This window comes from Pygocentrus nattereri, chromosome 18 (genome assembly GCF_015220715.1).
Source record: "Pygocentrus nattereri isolate fPygNat1 chromosome 18, fPygNat1.pri, whole genome shotgun sequence".
NCBI classification, from domain to species: domain Eukaryota; kingdom Metazoa; phylum Chordata; class Actinopteri; order Characiformes; family Serrasalmidae; genus Pygocentrus; species Pygocentrus nattereri.
Window position 1 is genome coordinate 33219912 of NC_051228.1, and position 21969 is coordinate 33241880.

Below are 21969 nucleotides of genomic sequence, written 5' to 3' on the forward strand. Positions count from 1 at the left end.
GCTTTAAAGAAATGACCCATTGTGTCTTGCCTTAAGAAATGGTTAAGTCATTTATTCACTCTGCATGTTAAAAGCAGTTGTGCTGGAGTGTCTAGATGGCCCTAATTGAGAAGAATGAAAATACATTCTTCCCTGAGTGGACATTTAGAAAGTGAGACGGCTGCACAGATTGAGTAGTTTGTGAAGAAAATCACGGCCATTCATGCTCCAATTTAAAGCTGAAATAGCATCCACCTGAGATGGAGAGGCTTCCACAGCTTCATCACAGCAGGCTGACAAGAATAGCTCACTCTTCGATAATCACACTGCCAATATGAAGCTTCCGCAATTGCTGGTTTCATTCAAAATGCTCCTGGAGGTAAGCACAATCAATTTGAAGTTATTTACACTAGTTCAACTACAGCAACTGCTTCCAAAGAATATCAAATAAGCTTCGAAATGTGAGTAAGGGATACAGGTATGTGTACAGTAGAGACATCAATGTAGTCAGAACTCTATTCTATTTGTTTACCATAATGGATCTACATTGTATGGATTTATACAATTTCTAAAGAATATAAAATTAGCTAAGAAAATTAACTACCCTTACCGTGACCCTCTCACAAGTAAGTTCTTTCACAGCAACTGTTGTGAGGCTGAAGAAGCTTTATAGAATGTTGGCAAAAATCCTACTAAACCTAATGGGCAACTGTAGCGCACAATTCAGTCTTAAATCAAAATACCTTTTGATCATTTAGAGTGTTATTATTATCTATTGATATTGATTTTGTATTGTGCATGAAAGGTCATACAGTTATATAGATTGGGTGTGTTATGTAGGGTTCATTTATTTATTGATAACTATTCAAGCTTGGTAGCTTAGTGACCCATAGCATACTGATAATAAACAAACACTCTACTTACCCAAATAATTTGCATATGTTTTTTTTAATTAATAAATAAAAAAGATGTGATAGTTTCTCATGAGATTAAATAACATTTTGCCATCATTATATAAAGCATGTCCACCTTCGCAACAGATGCCAGGAAAAATATCAATACAGGTTAGCGCTGTCAAAGTTAATGCCTTAATAACGCATTAATGCTGTAAATTATTAAAAGCCCAACCCTTTGAAGCATCTGCAGCAATGCAGGCTAAAGGCCAGCTGTTGGTGCACTGCAGTGGGACTTTAGTCTGCTTGACAGAATTCACAGCTGTATCTCTCTCTTTTAAATACACCTCTTAAATGGCCTATGACAAACTACTCTCAACAGTGCACACTGAAGACCTATGAATAAATCAATGAGCACAAAACTAACAAAAGCAACAGCAACTGGAAAACGACAGGTCCCTTCATTAACCTCCACTGTAACATGCATATACTGGGGGATTCAAAAAGATTGAATTACTCATATAGCTTTGATAACATGCATGACCTTCAAAAAGGGGGAAAAACACATTATGATGATACAATCAAAAAAGTTTGAATACCTTGGACATGCTGATTTTCTAATTGAAAATAAACAACACATTCTCTACATGGAACAAACTTTTTAGTATATTTATATTTTCTTAAATATTTTAGAGCACAATTTCTGTTCACATACTGAAAAAAACAAACAACATATTGTTAGAAATAAAGGTTCTGTGCAGGTACATTTTCCATTCATCAAGGTACAAACAATGTAACTGTTCCCTCAAAAGTACAGCAGTGGTTTTAAGGTCAAAATGTGTGCCTTATGTTTTTCCTGGTGGAAAATGACAGATTTATATTTTTTCATAACCTAATGTTTTAAAACAGAACAAAAGAAATTCTTAGAAAGGATAATTTCAATAGATTATATGGTACGATTATGATCCCTGACTAAAGGTACAGAGATGTGCACTTGAGGATTTGCTACCTTTTTTCCTGAGAGTGTATTATAAAATCGAAAATGGGCAAAAACTTTAAAGCCTTCTCACAATCATTTTTTTCCGGGGTGTTAAATTCAGCACAATAAACAGTAACTGTGCATTAAAGAAGTGCAGAGGTGTTCTTTGTTGACGATATGTATGTATTTTCACTTAGAACATCAACAAAATGTATAATTTGAGCATATTTTATTGACCTTTATCTTATAAATGCCAGATTTCGACCGAGCGAAGGACAAACCCAACCCCAACTCTTCCCTGCAGTGTTTCTCAAATCATGGAAATGCAAGCGACAACGTGACTGTCTTCATTACACGCTCGTAACAAAACTGCAGTCTGCGCTGTCTCCTTGTTATTCCACGACTGTTAAAAACTAAACAAACTCCAACAAAGCAGCAGCGTGCCCTCATTGCCTGTGACATTGCCCACTGGAATATGTGCCTTTTTAGGAGAATGACATCCATGTTGAGCAGATTGCCCCAGAATAAGATTTGCTCTCCACCAATCAAAACAGTCTTTTGTGTGGACTCCCTGACTGAAGGCCCAGGAGCCTCAGAGCACCAAATGCAAAATGACAGCTGAGGAAAATAAAGGCACAGCTGGGCCATCTGATTGGCCAAAGCTGACCTCCCTTATTCTCTCATTCTCTTAACGGTGCACAGCTTGCAAAGGAGGCAACAGGAGATCAGATATATTCTTTAGAGCTTTTGTTGTTTTCCGGGACGACTGCATTTGTGGGTGGGTCGGAGATAGTCGCTTAAATCAGATTTGAACGGATTGGTGAAATGACTTGAGATCCAACTGGCAGTACAGTAGATGGAGAATTACTTCAGAATACAGTTCTGGAGCAGTTAAATGAGACTGGAGACAGAAGCTATTATGCTATATATTTTGACAAGACAATAAACTGCCATTGTGGGCACAGTTTTCATGTCCCATAAAGAGAATAACTGCTTTTCCTCCATTACTAACAGGCAGTAAAGGTACATATGGTGCCCTTAACATCGTTGCCTTAGGGGCTCCCCTGTGCGTTCGCTGCCTATAAATATTAATGAATTGTACAGATGGTGACACCTGAGTTAATCTGACATCTCAAATATGGTGAACCTGAAACCCCAGCTAAATAGGGAATCACCAAAACAATATCTGTATTATTGGAGAGTGCTTCAGGGCTATTTAAGGTGCTTCCAGCAGACGTGTTGTCTTTTCCGCCGACTGACGTGGATGTGCTATGAAATTGAACAATTCTCTCTGATTTTCGGCAGCTAGCTCAAGCTCCCATTGTGTCTCCACAGAGTTCATAGAGATATAAAACCTTTGATGCCTGCTTGCAAATATCTGACTTGGCAACCATAGCATCGTTTTTCTTTTTTTTTTTTTTTTGCCAGTGACCTAATATCTACTCTTGGACTCATTCCGACTGTCCTTGAATACTGCAGAGTGTAGCAGCTGTGCAGATCGCAGTTCGAATTAAATGCTTGTTCTTCTAGTCCCTTTTCAGAATGAGATTTATCAGAATGCACATGCACTTTTTACATCCTTGTACTTTACGTGTCTCTCTCAAATAATCATTTCCACCCTCAGATCTATTATCAAAGAGCAGAGTTTGAAGGCCACTGTGCTTATATTTCAAAAGGAACAGCCATCAGTTTAAAAGCCAATATCATTAAAAGACCCCATCAGAAGTATCCAAAAAATGTCTCTTCTATTCACCTGGTGAAAAGCGCTGCACTGCTAAAGGCTGTCATTGAAGGCTACAACAGCGCCTGATTGGCGTTTTCACTGAGTGAAATACATCACTGGATGTCGCAAACGTGTTCAAAAGCTTCATCTAGCTGCAACGCAATCAAACTGCCTGCGCTTTCACATGGCTCGATTCTGAATTTGCATTTAAAGAGGCGTTCTATTGTTCTCTCACTACAATACCCAGCATGCCTTATGTGTCATTAGTACTGTGGTGTCAGCAAATCGTGTCTAGACACTGATATATAGACTAATGAATACAAGCAAGCTAGTATTACATCAATCCTCAAACAAAATTGTAATGATTATCCTCATTTAGCACAAAATTGATTTCATAGCCATGTAAGAAAAACAAAACTGAGGTAAGGCATCTAAATGGCCAGTTCCCTTGCTAACTTTAGCTTTTAGCTGATTGTCGTCATCTGATTCATTTCTGTCATTTGAGTGTGTGTTCTATCCACTGTGAACAAGACTTGATACAACAGTTAATACAGTTATACTGACACAATAAAATATTTAACATCCCAGCTGTGAGGTTAGCTATCTGCCTTCCTTTTGCATTCATCAGCTGATACTACTGCTGCTGCGGCTGCTGCTGCTGCTGCTACCACTACCACTACTACCACCACTACCCTTTATCTTTAAACTTTAATCTTTAAACTTACAAAATCTAACCACAGCTGCACCATTGTTGGAGTAAGTTCCTGTTTGCAACAAATGTAGAAGTGGTTAAGTATTTCATTTTAGCCCGAGTGTCCTTTTAAACATGATAAATGCATATTTTTGCGACAAAGAATTATTGATAATCAAGTAATTGTCAAAATAATTGGAATTTCTTTTTAAAAATAGGCCAAAATCACAAAAACCTAACAAAACATGACTTTACTAAACAATTTTAAAAAAGTCCAGAAGCAGGGGTGCCTGACAAAACTCTATGTACCACTTACAACTTACTATAAAAATACAGCAAATGTCATCAATGATAGTAAAATGGTGTAAAATCACAGTCATGGAAATTCTTAGAAATACTGCCTTTTACTGTAATTCAGTACTTTCACTAGTTCAACTACCTGTCTTGCAGTACTTTTTCATAACAATGCAACAAGTACCAACCATTAAAATAAACATAAATGTCTTGAGAAAGATGAATTTGTGAATTTTCATTCTATTTACGTTTTTTATGTATATGTATAGAAATGACAATAAAAACTGCTTACGAATCATGTCCATCAGACTCTTTTTCTTACTGTGAGACAACATATTAAAAAAAACTGCATTGTCAGCATGAATAGTGCCAAATAATCACCGCTGATTCACTGAGGAGGCCCATTTTAATTAATGATGTGTTTCCAACTGAGTAATCAATGAAGTTTAATCAAGTAACAGCCCTGTTTGTTGATATACCAACAAAATATCTCTGAAATTGTAAGTAAAAACTTTACTTCAGCGAATGTTAATATAAGCAGATTACTAGATTAGATCATTAGACTGTTAGATTGTTTTGGCCTAGTTCAGTTCCTGCACTCATCATGAAATGTTTGCAAAATTTATCAGGCATCTGGCATTTGAGCTTTTGATATGACCAACAATATATTACACACTCGCTATGATGCAGTCTTAGTGCTTTAATCTTTATGGTCAGCTGAAAGATTATGACTCTAATCACTTGATCAACAAAGACAAATCTGAAGACCATGCGTTCAGGTTGCACAGATGGCGGTGTAGCATTTGCAGCAAACAGACCGCAGTCGAGTAGTAAGCATGAGCTTTGTGACATAAGCCAGGGGCTGAATTTCTTATAATAGCCCTCTCAGTACATGGCCTGATGGACAGACCTTTGCACCACCAGCCTACGGCCAACTAACCAGACTGGGTTGGGAAATGACCGATGCTCAGCAAAACATGGAGCTCTTCAAGGGCACAAGCTCTCCTGATGGCATATGGGCCTTGGCATCTGCAGCTTAGCCTGCTGCCTGGCACCTCCTGCTCCCTTCCTCATGCTCCCCTTTGGTCTTGAGTTCTGCCAGGGCGAGGGAGCAAATGTTTATTTACCCGTAGACTAGTAGATACAGAGGAGTGCTGCTATTTGCTTTTATTTTCCTGTCACTGCTCAGTGCACAGGAGCAGCATTTCTGCTGAGCTGACTGATTCAGTGCTCGCATGCATCTGCTCTTAAAACATACAGAGAGAGGGAGAGAGAGAGAGAGAGAGAGAGAGAGAGAGAGAGAGAGAGAGAGAGAGAGAGAGAGAGAGAGAGAGAGAGAGAGAGAGAGAGAGAGAGAGAGTTAGGTTTGTCATGGCACACTCAACACCTCTGGCAAGGTCGTAAAAATATTATTATTTCATTTGACAGGCTGGTAGAATAGAAGCATTAGGGAGCAAAGACACTCAAAGCATACAAACAGCCAAAGAGGATGTCCTCGTTCAGTGCACTTGCTTTTCTGCTTGCAATTCTCTCCCAAATCTTTTTGGATGAAGAGGAAAAAGCATGCTTGTGCATACTTATTCAACGGCTCATTTCCAACATATCACTGCTAGAAAACCTTGAATCTCTGACAAGGTAACTTTAAATGAGAAGGAAATAAATGTCTTAACTTTAACGCAATCAATATAACAAGATATTATTCCAAGTCATTTTGGATCATTTCTAGTGGCCCATTTGTCATGAAATGCTCACACGATAGAACACATAGCTGGCATTTTCAAATAGTGTTGAAAAGAAAAGTGACTTACGGAATTGTACAATTCCATTCCATAGTTCAGGTGGAATTCCTGTGCGTGAAAGTAAACCAGCGATGATTAACTGTTCCCCCAAATGAGCCCGGAATCTGTTGTGAATGTGGACTCAAGCATTTGGGACAAGTGTAAGTAGAAGCCAAAGGCCATTTTAAATAGGTCTGTAGCCGCATTTGGCTTTGGGGCTGGATTTTAGATACCCCTGATCTAACCTTCCGGCGAAAATACGTTTGACTTAGTTATACCATAATTTTCCAATAACATAGAACAAAAATAATAAGACTTTATTCCAAGTCATTTTGGAGTATTTTTATCGATCCATCCATTATAACATTTTTACACAATGTAAAGAACAGGTTGCTTAGTTCAAAATGAAGATACATGTTTTTTCTTGGACAGCAGTGATAAGCTTCACTCATTGAGGGGACATTTCAGCTTAAAATGAACATTTCTTTGCTCATGTATCACCATAATAAAAAAAAAAAAAGATTTACCAGCTGTTCTTTACGTTCTGGATTTATTAGAACACTTAGTTTTTTCAAAAAAGTTCCTCCCACCTTCCAAATACCTAGAGAGGTGTTTTCCTAGTCTTATTTAGTCTTAACTACATAACCACAGTAGGAGGCAAATTGGCACCTCGGATGTAACGATGGTTAAAGTGGCTGAAGTGTCTCATTCCCAACTAATACTCCGAGTATTAATATATATTGCTATATAAGGAGAGAGAACATTCCACCATGCAAAATATCTGTTCTTGGCCGTCTCTTGTGGAATCTCCACAGTCAGTGAATATCCCTTTGTGTGGATTTGGAGATATGCTTTGGATTATTGTCCTGCTGAAGGGTCCAACCATGACTCACTCTTTTGATGTAAAATCTCTTGGTATTTGATGCCATATCCTAACAAGATTTCCAGTGCTTCTGGACAGTTCCACAACATGATCCACCAGCACACTTCACAGTGGACATCAGGCTCTTCTCTAAATGACTGCGGTTTATCTCTGGTGTTTTTTTGCCAAAATGCTTCATTTTTGTTTTCCCTAATTATACAACACAGCCCAATCACGGCTGAATTGCAGGCGTTTATGTTTATGGCTTGATGATCAGAGCCTTTCTTTCATCAACCCATCCACATACTAGTTTGCAATGGAGGTAGCATCTAATTGTAGTGTTGGAGGATTGGAGACTCCAATGCTCAACTGTAATTCCTGGACAAGGTTTTGTCTCCTAACAATGCACTCTTTGAGACCATCACGGATGTATTCATTAGAAGCTTCTACATTATTCTGTTTAATAGTGAAAGAATTTTCAGAAACTACACTAAACACGGTTCTTCGTGTTTGGTTAGTGTAGTGGTTAACACCTCTGCCTTCTACACTGTAGACTGGGGTTCAATCCCCACCTGGGTCAGCACCCTACACTAAACCAACCTTGGCCTCCCTGTGTAAAATCAAATTGTAAGTCGCTCTAGATAAGAGCGTCAGCCAAATGCCATAAATGTACTAAATTTTCTTCAAAAGTTCTTAAAGGGAATGGGTTTATTAGAACTGAGTATTGAACCCTTTGAATGGTTAAATGGTTCTTTGTATGGTGAAATTGTTCTTCAGATTGATGCAGAATTTTGGAATTGGCACCAAAAATGGTTTTTCTATTGTGTCAAACTTGTAACTACAGAGGACCTTTTTGATGGCTGGTGATGGATGACTGGGCATTTGCACTTACAGGTGCACTATGTAACATATTTTGTTAAAATCTAAGGGGACTGCTTTTTCCAGTTCTCCCATTAACCTGTGTGTTATATAGCTTTGTGTGCATGTAAATGGTCTGCAAAGGTATAATGCTCAAAATTCACTACTGTTCTCAGCTGCCTGAAGTGCCTCATTGGAATTCCAGCAATTTTTCTTTGTTGCAAGATGATGCAATCTCATAACACACACTTTACTGGCCAGCTACTAGTAAGCTGCCACACCCTCACACAACACACAGCAGCAACCAATGTCAGAAAGAGTTTAGTTTTGTAGTCATGTCAAAGATGACGACTGACTTTCAGAATCCCACACTGACTCAAATTGATATGGTAGAAGCAACACCACTGGGAAAATTGCCAAACTGTTGTTTACAACTGCTCAGGAGAGAAGGGTCTTGTTGGGGATGGAATCACTCTGGTGGTGGGCTAATCAGAACAATCATCAAAGTGACCACACTGGGCTCACCGGGGTAGGTTGTGGGAGGCACAGGAGCTCTATCAGAGCGTTTTAAACTGAGAGTGAATACAGATGTATAGTATGGGGAAAAATACATGTATTTTTAGAACAATGCAGCATGTAAATCTATTTTGGCACACCCCAAAAATCAAACTATGAAAATTGAAAAATAGGCGTAATAGATCCCCTTTAAAAGAACTAGCACTACTGGATCAGGAGAAATAATGCTAAAGAAAAGAAAAAAAATGCTAAAAATTGGTGCCAGTGTGCCCACTGCAAGTCACGCTGTTAAGCCTGAAATAATAATGCTTCCACAAGTTCGATCCCACCAGTGGGATTGGCCATGGCTTGTCCCTAGACAGTACAGTCCCACTGGTGGGATTCGAACACTGGATTAGGCCACATTCAAATAATGAAGCACTCTATGCAAAAAAGGATTCTGACCTGTGAGGAATCCACCTGTGCAAAGGTTATTAAAGCAAAGAAAGAGCCGAAAGAACTCTTTATGGGTGGTTGTTTTTTTTAAATAGCAAATTCGATAATAAAAAGTGTACAGGAGCATTTTTAAATTGTAAATGTGAGCAAAACTGTACAGCCCCACATTCATTCTCTGGTTCAGCTTCACCCTAAGTTTTTTGATTGGTTACCTCATGAAATGTGACATATAGTGAGTGTAGCTTTTCCACTAAGTTGAACACTTTAACTTGATATGTGAGGATCTGCAGCAGGAAAAAACAGATTCCATGGCAGAGAGAATGATGCATGTGGAATCTGCATCCTGCTGCAAACTACAGCAGTTTTTTGGGTGGAATACACTTCGCCTTAGAATGTTCAATCATATTTTTGAATAAAAGCATTAGAAATTGTGAAATGTTAACACATCTGGACAAAAAGAAATAATTAAAAAGTCTTAAAAAAATTAAACAGCCTTAAAAAGAACGCCCAGCTCAAGTTTAGGTCTTAAATGCAAAATCAACACTGTACTAATGAAGATACGATGACAATAGTAGATCATTAACTCACATCCCCTGAGGTCCCACCCTTCACCAAGTTCTGACAGCTTTTTTTTAAATAATGTTCTACAAGGCATTGCATATAATTACACATTCCTGCCAGAGGTGTCTCCAAGTCCTCAATACTTACATAGTGTAGCTTTAAGAAGTGTAAGTGTAAACCAAACTGAGGTTTTTCAGAGGCAGATTCCAGACAAAGTGATACAAGAAATAAGAAAAACTGGCAAGATGGCTCCACAAGCAATCAAAGAAAAAAAGAAACATTGTATTATCTTAGTTTAATGTCGTTTCAATGTATTATGATCCTTTTCTTCATAACAAGCATTAAAAAATCACTAGCAATATGCTGAAGTTTCAGTAACTAGCTGAATCAACTGTTCCACCTTAAATGGTACAGCAGTTAGATTCTGGTACCTTAGGCCTCAAAACTGCTGCCCCATTTAAGGTGGAACAGGATGGTTCAAATAAGAAGCTGGTGAAAAGCTGACTTCAGCTTCATGTCAGTTAAGAATTAGGGGTGGGTAATAAACGTGTGACATCTCCCCTCTTTGAATGCATGTGATGTGCCAATTAAAGTAAAGACCAGCAGCGAGGTCGCTGAAACTTACTGCTCCTCTGACATCTGCAGACTGGCAGGCTTGCCTACAGAGCACCACTTGTATCCTGTTAATGGAGTAATGTTCTTTTTATTTGAGGGTCCCGTTACTTAGGACAAGATTTTAATTACTACCCCTTGTAACCTCAGTTCCAAGGGGCAAGGCGACACTCAAAAACAAGGGGTAGGGGTTTAAAAAAAATTACAAAAAAAGGTGACTAGGCCTAAGACTGCAACACAGATATAAAATCTAAATGAGATTATATTCATACATTATGTTAAAGACCAGAATTTATAACGTGACAATTTTGCATATCGCTGCTGTCAGAAACAAAACCTCATATTTCCATATTTCTATGTTTTTCAGTTTTTGGCAGTGTTTGAAAATACTTGTTGTCCTTTATATTGTGTGTAAATTTCATGATGAAGAGACTAAACAAAATGACCTAAAATTACGTGGAAAGATGTCTGGTTCCATTGACTTACATTAAAAGTAAAGCAGGTTTTTTCCTTCTCCTGTAAAGTTACCATTTTGGAAATACAGGGTTTTTTCCCGACAACAGCAATAGGCAGATTTTTTTTTCATTCATTTTTAAAATAAGAACTTATTTTTGTCGCTCTTAAAGGTTAGATTCCTCTTACATTTTTAGTCTGAGATGAATAATGTTCTACAAGGCAGTGCATATAATTACACCTTCCTGCCAGAGGTGTCTCCAAGTCCCCAGTACTCACATAGTGTAGCTTTAAGACCCCACCCCATTTCCACCCCTGCCCCTACCACTTAGTCCTTATCCTTCCATTTTGCACGTTCACACATAGGGGTAGGGTGTCCAGATTTTTGTTGAGATACAAACTGATACAAAAAATAAGAAAAACTGACAAGATGGCTGCACAAGCAACCAAAGAAACACACAAATGTAAATATTTTCTCTGGTAAAAAATGACAAAAAACATTATATTATCTTAGTTTAATGTTGTTTCAATGTATTATGATCCTTTTCTTCATAACAAGCATTAAAAAATCACTAGCAATATGCTGAAGTTTCAGTAACTAGCTAGATCTCCTGTTCCACCTTAAATGGTACAGCAGTTAGATTTTGGCACCTCAGGCCTCAAAACTGCTGCCCCATTTAAGGTGGAACAGGATGGTTCAAATAAGAAGCTGGTGAAAAGCTGACTTCAGCTTCATGTCACTTAAGAATTAGGGGTGGGTGATAAAAGTGTGGCATCTCCCCTCTTTGAATGCATGTGATGTGCCAATTAAACTAAAGTTAGTAAACTAGCTAAATCTCCCGTTCCACCTTAAATGGTGCAGCAGTTCAGACACTTCAGGCAACAAAGACAAATTTTAAGAGTGTTTTTTGCTTATTTTGATCAAAGGTGTCACTAATCCTGAAGGACACTGTACAGGCACCATGTACACCAGAATTCCAATAATGCGAGCCTAACAAATTTCTCCTCATAAACCTTCATAGATTACCATTTTTGATGAATGAAAAAGAGCCCGTTTATCATGATAAACTGTGTGGAACGTTGAACAGAAACAACCTGAGACTTTGCTAACAGGTTCTTTCGCCATCACTTTGATTAATGAATCCATTAACGGGGGATAGGAAAGTGGGACAGCTTTAGATGTTCCAAAGAAATACTATAGAGCTGCAAACTCTTTGAGGAAGTATCAAGTTATCAAAAGCCAAAAGGTCATACAGACAATTTAACCTTTTCCTCCACAGGGATAACAGGAATAAGTCAATATAAAAGCACAATACACTGAACTGCACAAACAGCCTGAAAGACTTTTATATTCTTTTCAGTTCAAATTGCACGTCACGGCGAAATGTATGAGGACAGTCTTTAATGCCAGCGGCAATTAGATTTGCTCTGGAGACACTTCATATTTACACCATCCTCTTTCCAGTAATTCTGCTGAATGCTTTTCTGAGCTGGAGAGACAGTGTTATTTCCAGGCTCATTATGCCACAAAAAGCTGAGGGAGCAAAACATTGTTCTCTAGAAGCACAAACCCATCAGCCATAATGAATCAATCATGGCAGTTGCAATTGATGAGAACAACAAGCGAAGGTGCTGTAAGTGTATGCTGAGCAGTATCACTGCTCTAAAACCTATACCACAAATCAATAGCTTGTTCTGGGATGGCGGGTGATACGTATGAGGTGATGCATGCTTTTAATCTCTAGAATGTCTCTGAATTTCTCTAGGAATCAATTCAATTAACCAACCAACCAATCCATGCTCTGCTTGCAAATGTGTTCTCTCTTAACCACTGTTGTGACGTTTGACAAGCCTTATGAAACCCCATAGACAACATATACATTAATAGTGTTTTTGTAATCAAGCTTATTCTAGTATGATAGAAAATTAATTACTTATTAATGATTACCTGATACTGTGTAAAGGTCAAGGTTCTTTGCCCAATATATCCACGATTCCTCCTCAACACATGTCCAAACCATCTCAACCTGGCCTCTCTGGCTTTATCTCCAAACTGCTCCACCTTCACTGTCCCTCTGATCTGCTCATTTCTAATCTTGTCCATCCTTGTCACTCCCAACGAAAATCTCAGCATCTTCATCTCCGCCACCTCCAGCTCAGCCTCCTGCCTTTTAGACAGAGCCACAGTCTCCAAACCACACATCATAGCAGGACGCACTACTGTCTTGTAAACCTTCCCTTTCACTCCTGCTGCTATCCTTCTGTCACACATCAGCCCTGAAACCCACTGTCCATTGCTCTGGATGGTTGACCCAAGATATTTGAAGTCATCCACCTTTATGACCTCTACTCCTTGCATCTTCACCTTTCCACCTGCCTCCCTCTCATTCACACACATGTATTCCGTCTTATGTCTACTGGCCTTCATTCCTCTCATCTCCAGTGCAAACCTCCACCTCTCCAGATTCTCTTCCACCTGCTCTCTACTCTCACCACAGATTACAATGTCATCTGCAAACATCATGGTCCATGGAGCCTCCTGCCTGACCTCATCTGTCAACCTGTCCATCACCATTGCAAACAAGAAGGGGCTCAAAGCTGATCCCTGATGTAACCCTACCTTCACCTTGAAACCATTTGTCACTCCAATTGCACACCTCACCACTGTCTCACTATCCTCATACATGTCCTGCATCACCCTAACATACTTTTCAGCTACACCTGACTTCCTCATACAGTACCACATTTCCTCTCTTGGCACCCTATCATATGCCTTCTCTAGATTCACAAAGACACAATGCAGCTCCTTCTGACCTTCTCTGTACTTCTCTACCAACACTCTCAATGCAAAACTTGCATCTGTGGTACTCTTTCTGGGCATGAAACCAAACTGCTGCTCACTGATCTGGACCTCTCGCCTTAGCCTTGCTTCAACAACTCTTTCCCATACCTTCATGGTGTGGCTCATCAACTTTATACCTCTGTAGTTACTGCAGCTCTGCACATCACCCTTGTTCTTAAAAATGGGGACCAGTACACTGCTTCTTCACTCCTCAGGCATCCTCTCACTCTCCAGGATTTTGTTAAACAACCTGGTTAAAAAGTCCACTGCCTTCTCTCCTAAACATCTCCATACCTCCACAGGTATGTCATCTGGACCAACTGCCTTTCCATTCTTCATCCTTTTTAAAGCTGCCCTCACTTCCACCTTACCAATTCTCTCCACTTCCTGATCCACTATCTCTCCCCCCGTTGTCCTCCTCTCTCTCTCGTTTTCCTCATTCATTAGTTCTTCAAAGTACTCCTTCCATCTACTCAACACTCTCTGTTCACTCACTAGTACATTTCCCTCTCTATCTTTTATCAGCCTAACCTGCTGTACATCCTTTCCAGCTCTATCTCTCTGTTTAGCTAAATGATACAAGTCCTTTACTCCTTCTTTACTGTCCAGCCTCTCATACAGCTCATCATAGGCCTGAGCCTTTTCCTTTGCCACCATTCGTTTCACTATGCGGCTAGCCTCACAGTATTCCTGCCTACTTCCCTCATCTCTCTAGTTATCCCACTTTTTCTTAGCTGCCTTCTTCTTCTGAATACTCTCCTCGACTTCCTCATTCCACCACCAACTTTCCTTGTCTTCTTTCCTCTGACCAGACGAAACACCCAACACATTTTTGCCAGTTTCTCTCACCACCTTAGCTGTAGTTTCCCAGTCCTCAGGTAGCTCCTCACTGCCCCAAGGGCCTGTTGCAATGTTATAGACATAATACAATAGTTTTTAAAAATAGACTAAAAGAGACTCCTAACAACCATACAAGATGTGGTAGACCACCAAAGCTGTTCCCAGCAGATAAAAAGTACTTAAATCTTTTATCTTTGAGTGACCGGAAAAGAAGACAAGCTTCACTTTTGTTTCAGATCTGAACACAATCCACAGGTTTCTGTCCAATCCTACCACTGTGAGAAGACAACTCGGCACTATGCATCTGAGAGGATGAGCTGTAAAAACACCCTTACTGAGAAAAGGAAATGGACAAAAACAATCAAACCACGATGATGCCAGTGTTCTCAGAACAAAGGACTGACCACCTCAAAGTCCAGACCTCAAATTCATTTAATTTGTTTGGCATTATTTGGATCATGAGAAGCAGAAAATGAAACCAACATCTTAGACTGAACTTTGGAGGCGGGAAAAACATCCCTGCAGATTTCTTTGAAAATCTGCGAGTAAGGCCCAATCCTATTTCTTCTTTTTACGCCACCCCTTGAGTGTCACCCTAACCCCTTGAAATTGAGTTACAAGAGGTAGTGTCTGAAATCTTGCCCTATGAATTGGGACCCTCAATTGAGAAAAAAAAACAAACAAACAAACAAACATTGCTTCATAAACAGCTTCTCACGCTGCTCTGTAGGCGACCCTGCCAGTCTTCAGTGATAGCATAGAAGGGCAAAGTTCAGCTCCTCACTGCTGGGCTTTTGTTATATTTAGGGCATCCTTGGCTTTTAAGGAGGGGGGACAATTATTTATTAACGCCCACTGCTAATTCTCTAATACAAAGCTGAAGCCAGCTTTTCACCAGTTACTTGTTCAAATTTTCCCGTTCCACCTTAAATGGTGCATTAGTAACATTCTGGCGCTTCAGGCGTCAGAACTGCTGGACTATTTAAGGGAGAATGGAAAAATTAGCTAGCTAGCTACCAAGACATTAGCATGCTATTAGTACTTTTTCTGCTTGTTATGAAGAAAATGACCATGATACACTGAAAGGACATTAAACTAAGACAATACAACGTTATCATAACTTTTAATAGACAAAATACTTATATTTGTAGGTTTCTTTGGTCGCTCGCGCAGCCAGCCCATTGCCCATTTTTCTTTGTTTCTCATAACCCTCTGTTTGGAGTGTCTCTGAAAAACCTTCGTTTGGAAGACCACATAGCCCTAACGTTTGCCCTACCGCTCTATCTCAACAAAACATTGGGACACCCTAACCCTAGACGTGAATGAGCAAAACAGAGGGCTAAGGGTTAAGTGGTAGGGGCAAGGGGTGAAATGGGATTGGGCCCAGGTCTCCTGAAGGGAATAATAAATACTGAAAAATAAATCGATATTATTTAACGAACACTGTAACTGAAGAGCAAATAAATGACGCTGGTCTCAGACTTTTGCACAGTACTGTACAACAGCACAGCTCAACTCAGTAGCACAGCATTTCAAACTGGATCTCAGCACCATGTAGTGCATTTAGACTCTAACCTAATTCATCATACTGACAGGCTTTTCCTAACAGCTGCTACTAAAGATGATGTTTATGGGCAGAGCACAGAAAGGTCCATTATCTGTTAAGAGAGGTCAGTAACTAATACAGTAATACAGCTCAGAGTACGCAACAGTGCTTCAGCTAATTCTGTGAACTGAACTGCCTGAGGACTATTGGAGACCTGAGGCTTCAGTTAATTCAATCAAAACAAACAATCACCTGGATTAATAAGAGCACAGCTATTAAGTTAAAGGGGGTTTGCCTGAGATATTTGCGCCGCATAAACGTGACACTACTTGTTTTAATGAACTCGCCCAGGGGGGAATCTAATAAGACATTTTAACAAGATGTTATTAATATATTAACAAGATATTTGTGTACACTCTTGTTGAGCATCTCAATAAAAAAGTGTTGGATAAGACTAAACATCCAGTCCTCCCATGTAACCTTGTAGATGATTGGCAGATGTATTGGATAGAGGTGAGGAACGAAAGTGTGAAAATGTGGCCAGCTGCATTCTTTTAGTCCCCTGACCATAGATAGCTCATAGGACAGCTGAGACACAAACCTGAAACCAAGCTGAAACCCTCAAGAGAATCTTCATGAAACAATACGGTTAAAGCTGTGAATCGCTGTGAATGTGCTGCTGATTTATTCATTCCATAGTGAATTTCCATGATAAAGTATGTATAAATATTTAGCAATTTTACACGTATGTACTAATATACTGTCAGCACAGATGGCCCATCAGTATGGATGGGAATAAGTACCAGGCTGAAATCAGCGGAAAATGCTGGATTGGTAAAAGTAGGGAATGAAAGAATGAATCTGATTCAATCGTTTTGTAAAATGTTTGGTTTGAGCATGAAACTCATATTAGATGCTTATTTTAAGTGAAATGTCATTTACAGTTTGGTTTTAACATAAAGAAAATTGATTGGTAGCAGTATTGGCTGGTTCTGGTATTAATATCTGTGCCACATTAGCTCCAATTCATTCACTTGTTTTAGGAGAAAAGGATAAAAGAACAGCCCATTCCTCCTCTCACCTGAAAAATTAGCCTCCATAAACAGCACTTTCCAAAAGTCAGAGACCACCCGTCCTTTATCTAATTGCTTGCTAAAATGGCCATTAAGCTCAATTTATTCATTTTCAGCAGTAGAAAAATCACACAGATGCCTCAACAACTAAACATATTAGCAATTTTCAGTATTTAGTGCCCACCCTCTGCCTTTATGACGGCTTCCATTATTTCACGACTTGCTTTCAGTTTTTTTTTAAATAAATCTGCAGGGACATTTTTCCCACCTCCAAACTTCAGCCTTCGAATTTGGTTGCATTTTCTCTTAAACACCTGCAGTGATGTTGAGGTCTGGACCATTCTGAGAACATCAGCAGCTTCTTTGTTTGATTTCCAATTGTTTTCTTTCCTTTTTTTCAGTCACAACTTCTTGGCAGCTACACATCCTTTCAGACTCATGTCTGAGTTGTCTTGTCAAAGCGGCAGGATGGACAGAAACACCTGCGGATGTTTCAGATCGGAAGAAGGAGTGGAGCTTGATTTTCTCCTCTCTCTCAAAGCTGTAAGTGCTGTTTATCTGAAGGGGGTAGTGTTGGTGGTCTAGCAGGTCTTGAACAGTTGTGCGTTCTATTTTCTCTGTATCTTTTAATCATTTTTCGATGGTGCAGTTTGGAATATTCCTGTTTCCTCCACTAGGTTTTATTTGACTTTCCTCTTTCTGATGCAAGTGGATTATCTGATATATAATCTACTCAGAAATCTCTCCTGAAGAATGAATAAAAACGAAGGACGGGTGGTCTCTGGGATTTGCACAGCACTGTATGCTGCATAAATCAAATTCACTGCTCAAATTCACTCAAAACTATGACACATAATGATTGAAAATCTCTGTAAGTATGTGAGAGATGAAGTCTAAAACCACACCTGAAGCTTATACAAAAAAAAAGAAAGGAATTGTGTTTGTCAGTAGCTTTTAAGAACATGTGAAATTACTTACAGTCTCATGCTACAGTTTAACATTGAGCCATCATTGAGTGAGCTTCCTTCACTCACTTACTTGGCTCTATTTTCAGTTGCAGCTTTGTCTGCTCTAGAGACCTCAGCAAGTTTGACACTAGCACTGCAACATAAAGACTTCTTCTGTAAACGGCCTTTAAAACTGTGCGCAAACTTCCTCCATCCTGGCACTTATTGTCATTAATAACAGCAATCAATGTACTATTATTACTATTGTTAATATTATTATTATGAATGATAACAATAGCAACAATACGAACACCATTGTGTACTTTATTTGCATTATTAATGTGTTATTAACATGTTACTATAATGTAATCACTATGTCATTACTGTGTCATTACTATGTTAAGCATATTTGTTTGTAGTAGTGGACATTTTATGTTTGTGTTATTCTAAGAAAATCTCTGTGACACTTTTCACAGTACTTTAGACTTTAATCACAAACCGCACACCAATCAATAAACAAGCATCAAGCCTCATGTTAAAAAGCACCATTATCCACTTCTCAACTCTGCTGAACTCCCCTAAAAGCACAGCACTGACCAGCATGGGCATTCCCTGAGGCAGTGGTGGCCTTCCTTACCTGGATAGACGAGCAGAGCGATGAGCCATGCCACGAAGAAAAAGCACACCGGCTTATACATTCTTCAAAGTGTTGTGATGCTGCTACGGCCGCTGCTGCTCTTTCTCTAGTGCCACACAGAAACACGCGCTCCTTGCGCTCCTCTTGCTCCTGCCACTGTTAGAGTGTAATTAATGCTGCAGATATAAGCCTGTGTTCACCGTCTGCTGAGCATCTGGTAAGCGAGAGGCAGTTTAAAATCCAGCGCAACTTCGATAGGCACAGCGACTGAGTTCCCATTGATTATTTTCACAGGCACGGAGCACTAGACGAGCCGGAGCGAAGCCCCACCTCTTGAGCGCGCTGATTGGCCAGTGCTCTTGGCTGAGTGACAGCAGCAGGCATCTGGTGCTCCAGAACTGCTTCAGCTAAGCTGTAGGAGATGGATCTAGAGGAGAGAGAGAGCAAGTGCCTCAATAAAAGCAATAACCACCTTTTCAATATCTGCTCTGCCAGGGCTCACTTACTGGAGCTGCTATTCCTTCTCAAATTATTTAGCCTTGTATCTTCAGACAGGCAATTTCCTATTTGGGTAACAGTGTTGAAAATAGACCACTGGATGCTTGCCAAGACATTGATGTCATGTTGTTGTGATAGGCATCACAGTGAGTGACAAAATGACAAGGTGACCTTGTGATTCCACACAGTTTTCTTGTGCGCTTCCTTCGCGCGCTCAGTATGCAAACAGACATCATTTTTCCTTACGCTAAACGGATCTCCTGGAACAAATATTGATGCGCCGTGTCAGAATAAGTCTTGGCAGCAGCTCAGAGATACATACAAAGTTGAGAGAACAATCATGACTCCAGCTTACCTACTGCTGCAGTGTAGGCGGAACGCTTGCCAAGGCAAAGTGACAGTACTGCAAACAAAGCGAAAGCATAAATTAGTAGAAAACTAGATTACTCTTGCAGGCAGGACCAAAGAGAGGGCGTAGTGTCGTCAGTTAATAACATACGAGTAAATAAATGCTGATTTGTTTTTGTTTGTTTCATTTTTGGTGCTACCACACTCTTTCAAAATTCAACTGCCTTTGAGTGTTACCCTTAAATGGTATGTCATGAGTGCCTTCAGTTAGAGAACATAACTGAACATAATATTAACATAATAATAATTTATCTTAGTCCTCTGTAAGGAGATGACGCCTCCACCTGTGCTTGTGTATATCATTCAAAAGCATGAATAATACAGAGCTGGGCTCCCTTTGATGCTAGCCATTCTTCAATGAAGGCTTCACATTTCCATTACATTACAGGAATTATCGTCTGGGGTCCATCACATTCCAGGGAACTCTGTGGCAACAGTTTAGAGATTCCACTCAGACAAGAGCATTAGTGAGGTCTAACACTGATGTTTGGTGATAAGGCCTGGCTTGCATTCGATGTTAATCCCAAGGTGTTGAATGTAATTGAGCTCAGAGCAACATGCAGGCCACTGAAGTCGTTCTACACCAAACAAGCCTCAGCATTTGTTTATAGACTTCACTTCATGCACAGAGGCATTGTCATTTTCCCAGATTGGTGTCACAAAGTAGGAAGCTCCCACGGCATGTCACTATGTGCTGCAGCATTAAGAGTTTCCTTTACTAGAACTAAGGGGCCTGAACCAAACTATGAAATACAGGCCCAGACCATTATTTCCTCTCCACAAAGCATGATGCATAGCTTTCTCCTGGTTTCCGTCAAACGCAGATACATATATCAGGTGGTGAAGTGTGATTCATTATCCACAGAATGCTTTTTTTTTTTAAACACCACTCCAACTCTTGTGTGGTTGCTCGGTCATTGAAACCCAGTCAGTAACTGGCAAACAGTTTTGGTGCTGATATTAGTCCTTTTGGCAGTTTGGATCTCAGGAGTGAGTTGCAACCAAGTGCAGACAATTTTTACATTATATAGTCTTCAGCACTGTGTGGTCCTTTTGAGCTTGTGTTTATTATTTTACAGCTGAGCTGATATTATTTGCAGAAGCTTCCACTTCAGAATCATAGCATTTACAGTCGTCTAGGGTAGCTCTAGCATGGCAGAAATTTTGTAACTGACTTGTTGGATAGAATGCAGGCTATGACAGTTCCTTGTTCTAAATGTCACTGTACACTGAAGAACTCAGTATGACCTGTTCTAGATCACATGGCTGTAAGCTTGATTTTGTGCATGCTAGCAAAATGTCAAAAACAGTCCAACCCACTTAATACAAAGGCTGTCTGTATATATTTTTTGCCATATAATGTCTAAGAAAAGCCTATTTGAAGCCTAATTTCATCCTCTATTCCAAGTGTTACTCAAAAATGTCTCTTTAAATGTTATTACATTTCTACGACTGCTAACTTATATCTGCATTATTATTACAATGAGAATGCCCTTTTAGTACATCATAGGATTTTGTATTTGGGGTCGTTTGACCTAAACATAGCATTTCTCAGTGTCAACATATTCTTATGAAATTGCCTTTGCTTGTGGTTTGGACCTGAGCCACGAAGTGTGCTGCCTTTATTTGTGTAGACTTACCCATGGCCGACGCCGTTTTCACCCCAGGGGGAGTATTACGTAACGGCCACTGCTGGGTGGCTGAGTCTGTCAGACAGTTAGAGGCGAATTCCGCCAGGCTGCCGCAAAAAGAGAAGACTATAAACAGACAATGGCCATCTTTAATCATATCAAGTGTGAGTCTGGACCTGTCAGCATCTGAGTAAACTGCTAATGGCCAACACTGTGGCCTCGCTCAGCAGCTGACCTTTCAAACAACCTTGCAGTCGATTCTTTACATTCTGAGATGAGTCGCCTTGTATTCCCAGCGAGAAAACGCTGAGACAATTTCTGAGTGTGTTCAGAGAAAAAGGACTTAACAACTTGATCTGCTGAAACACAGTTAGAGGTCAGGGGAGTTTTTATGTATATAAAAAAGGAGAAAACAAAAGGCAAAAAAGTGTGAACTCACTTGGAATAGCAAGAATTCAATGAATATAGATGGCAGTCGAAGAGTCACATTTTGAATGTAATTCCTATGATAACACAGTGTTGTAGTTTTCACCACAGATCCTAACACGTTGTAATAACAATGACAGCGCGTGGCAAAGTGCACATTTTTGTGCTTTCACTCTTCTAACACCTGAAACAACTCATCAGGCAATTATCAGGCCATTCATTAGCTTTTCACAAAGAAAGTAGAAAAATATGCAGTGCCTGGACTGCCATGAACTGAGAATCAGATCAGTGGGCTGCAAGCGATAATGCTCTTTTATTGTATTAGAAGAGACCTTTTTAATAACCACAAATCTACAAGAACATCCTAATGTGCCTTTATTCAGAGAAGTTCAGTTTTATTTGTGTGGTGCTTTTTACCACAGACATCTCCTATTAAGCAAGCTGAGGGCAAACAGTGGCAGGAGAAACTCCCCAAGAGCATTAGTAA

General features: G+C 39.7%; 1 protein-coding gene across 1 annotated transcript in view; it reads right to left on the reverse strand.

The window, feature by feature from the left end:
• Positions 1 to 21969, reverse strand: part of opcml (opioid binding protein/cell adhesion molecule-like) — a 354110-nt gene that overhangs the window by 299280 nt on the left and 32861 nt on the right. The window contains exons 2-3 of the mRNA XM_037547481.1: positions 19373 to 19420; positions 18520 to 18946 (exon numbers count right to left, since the gene is read on the reverse strand). Of these exons, the coding sequence (XP_037403378.1) occupies positions 18520 to 18580 (61 nt within the window). The 5' untranslated portion in view covers positions 18581 to 18946; positions 19373 to 19420. The remainder of the gene's footprint in view (positions 1 to 18519; positions 18947 to 19372; positions 19421 to 21969) is intronic.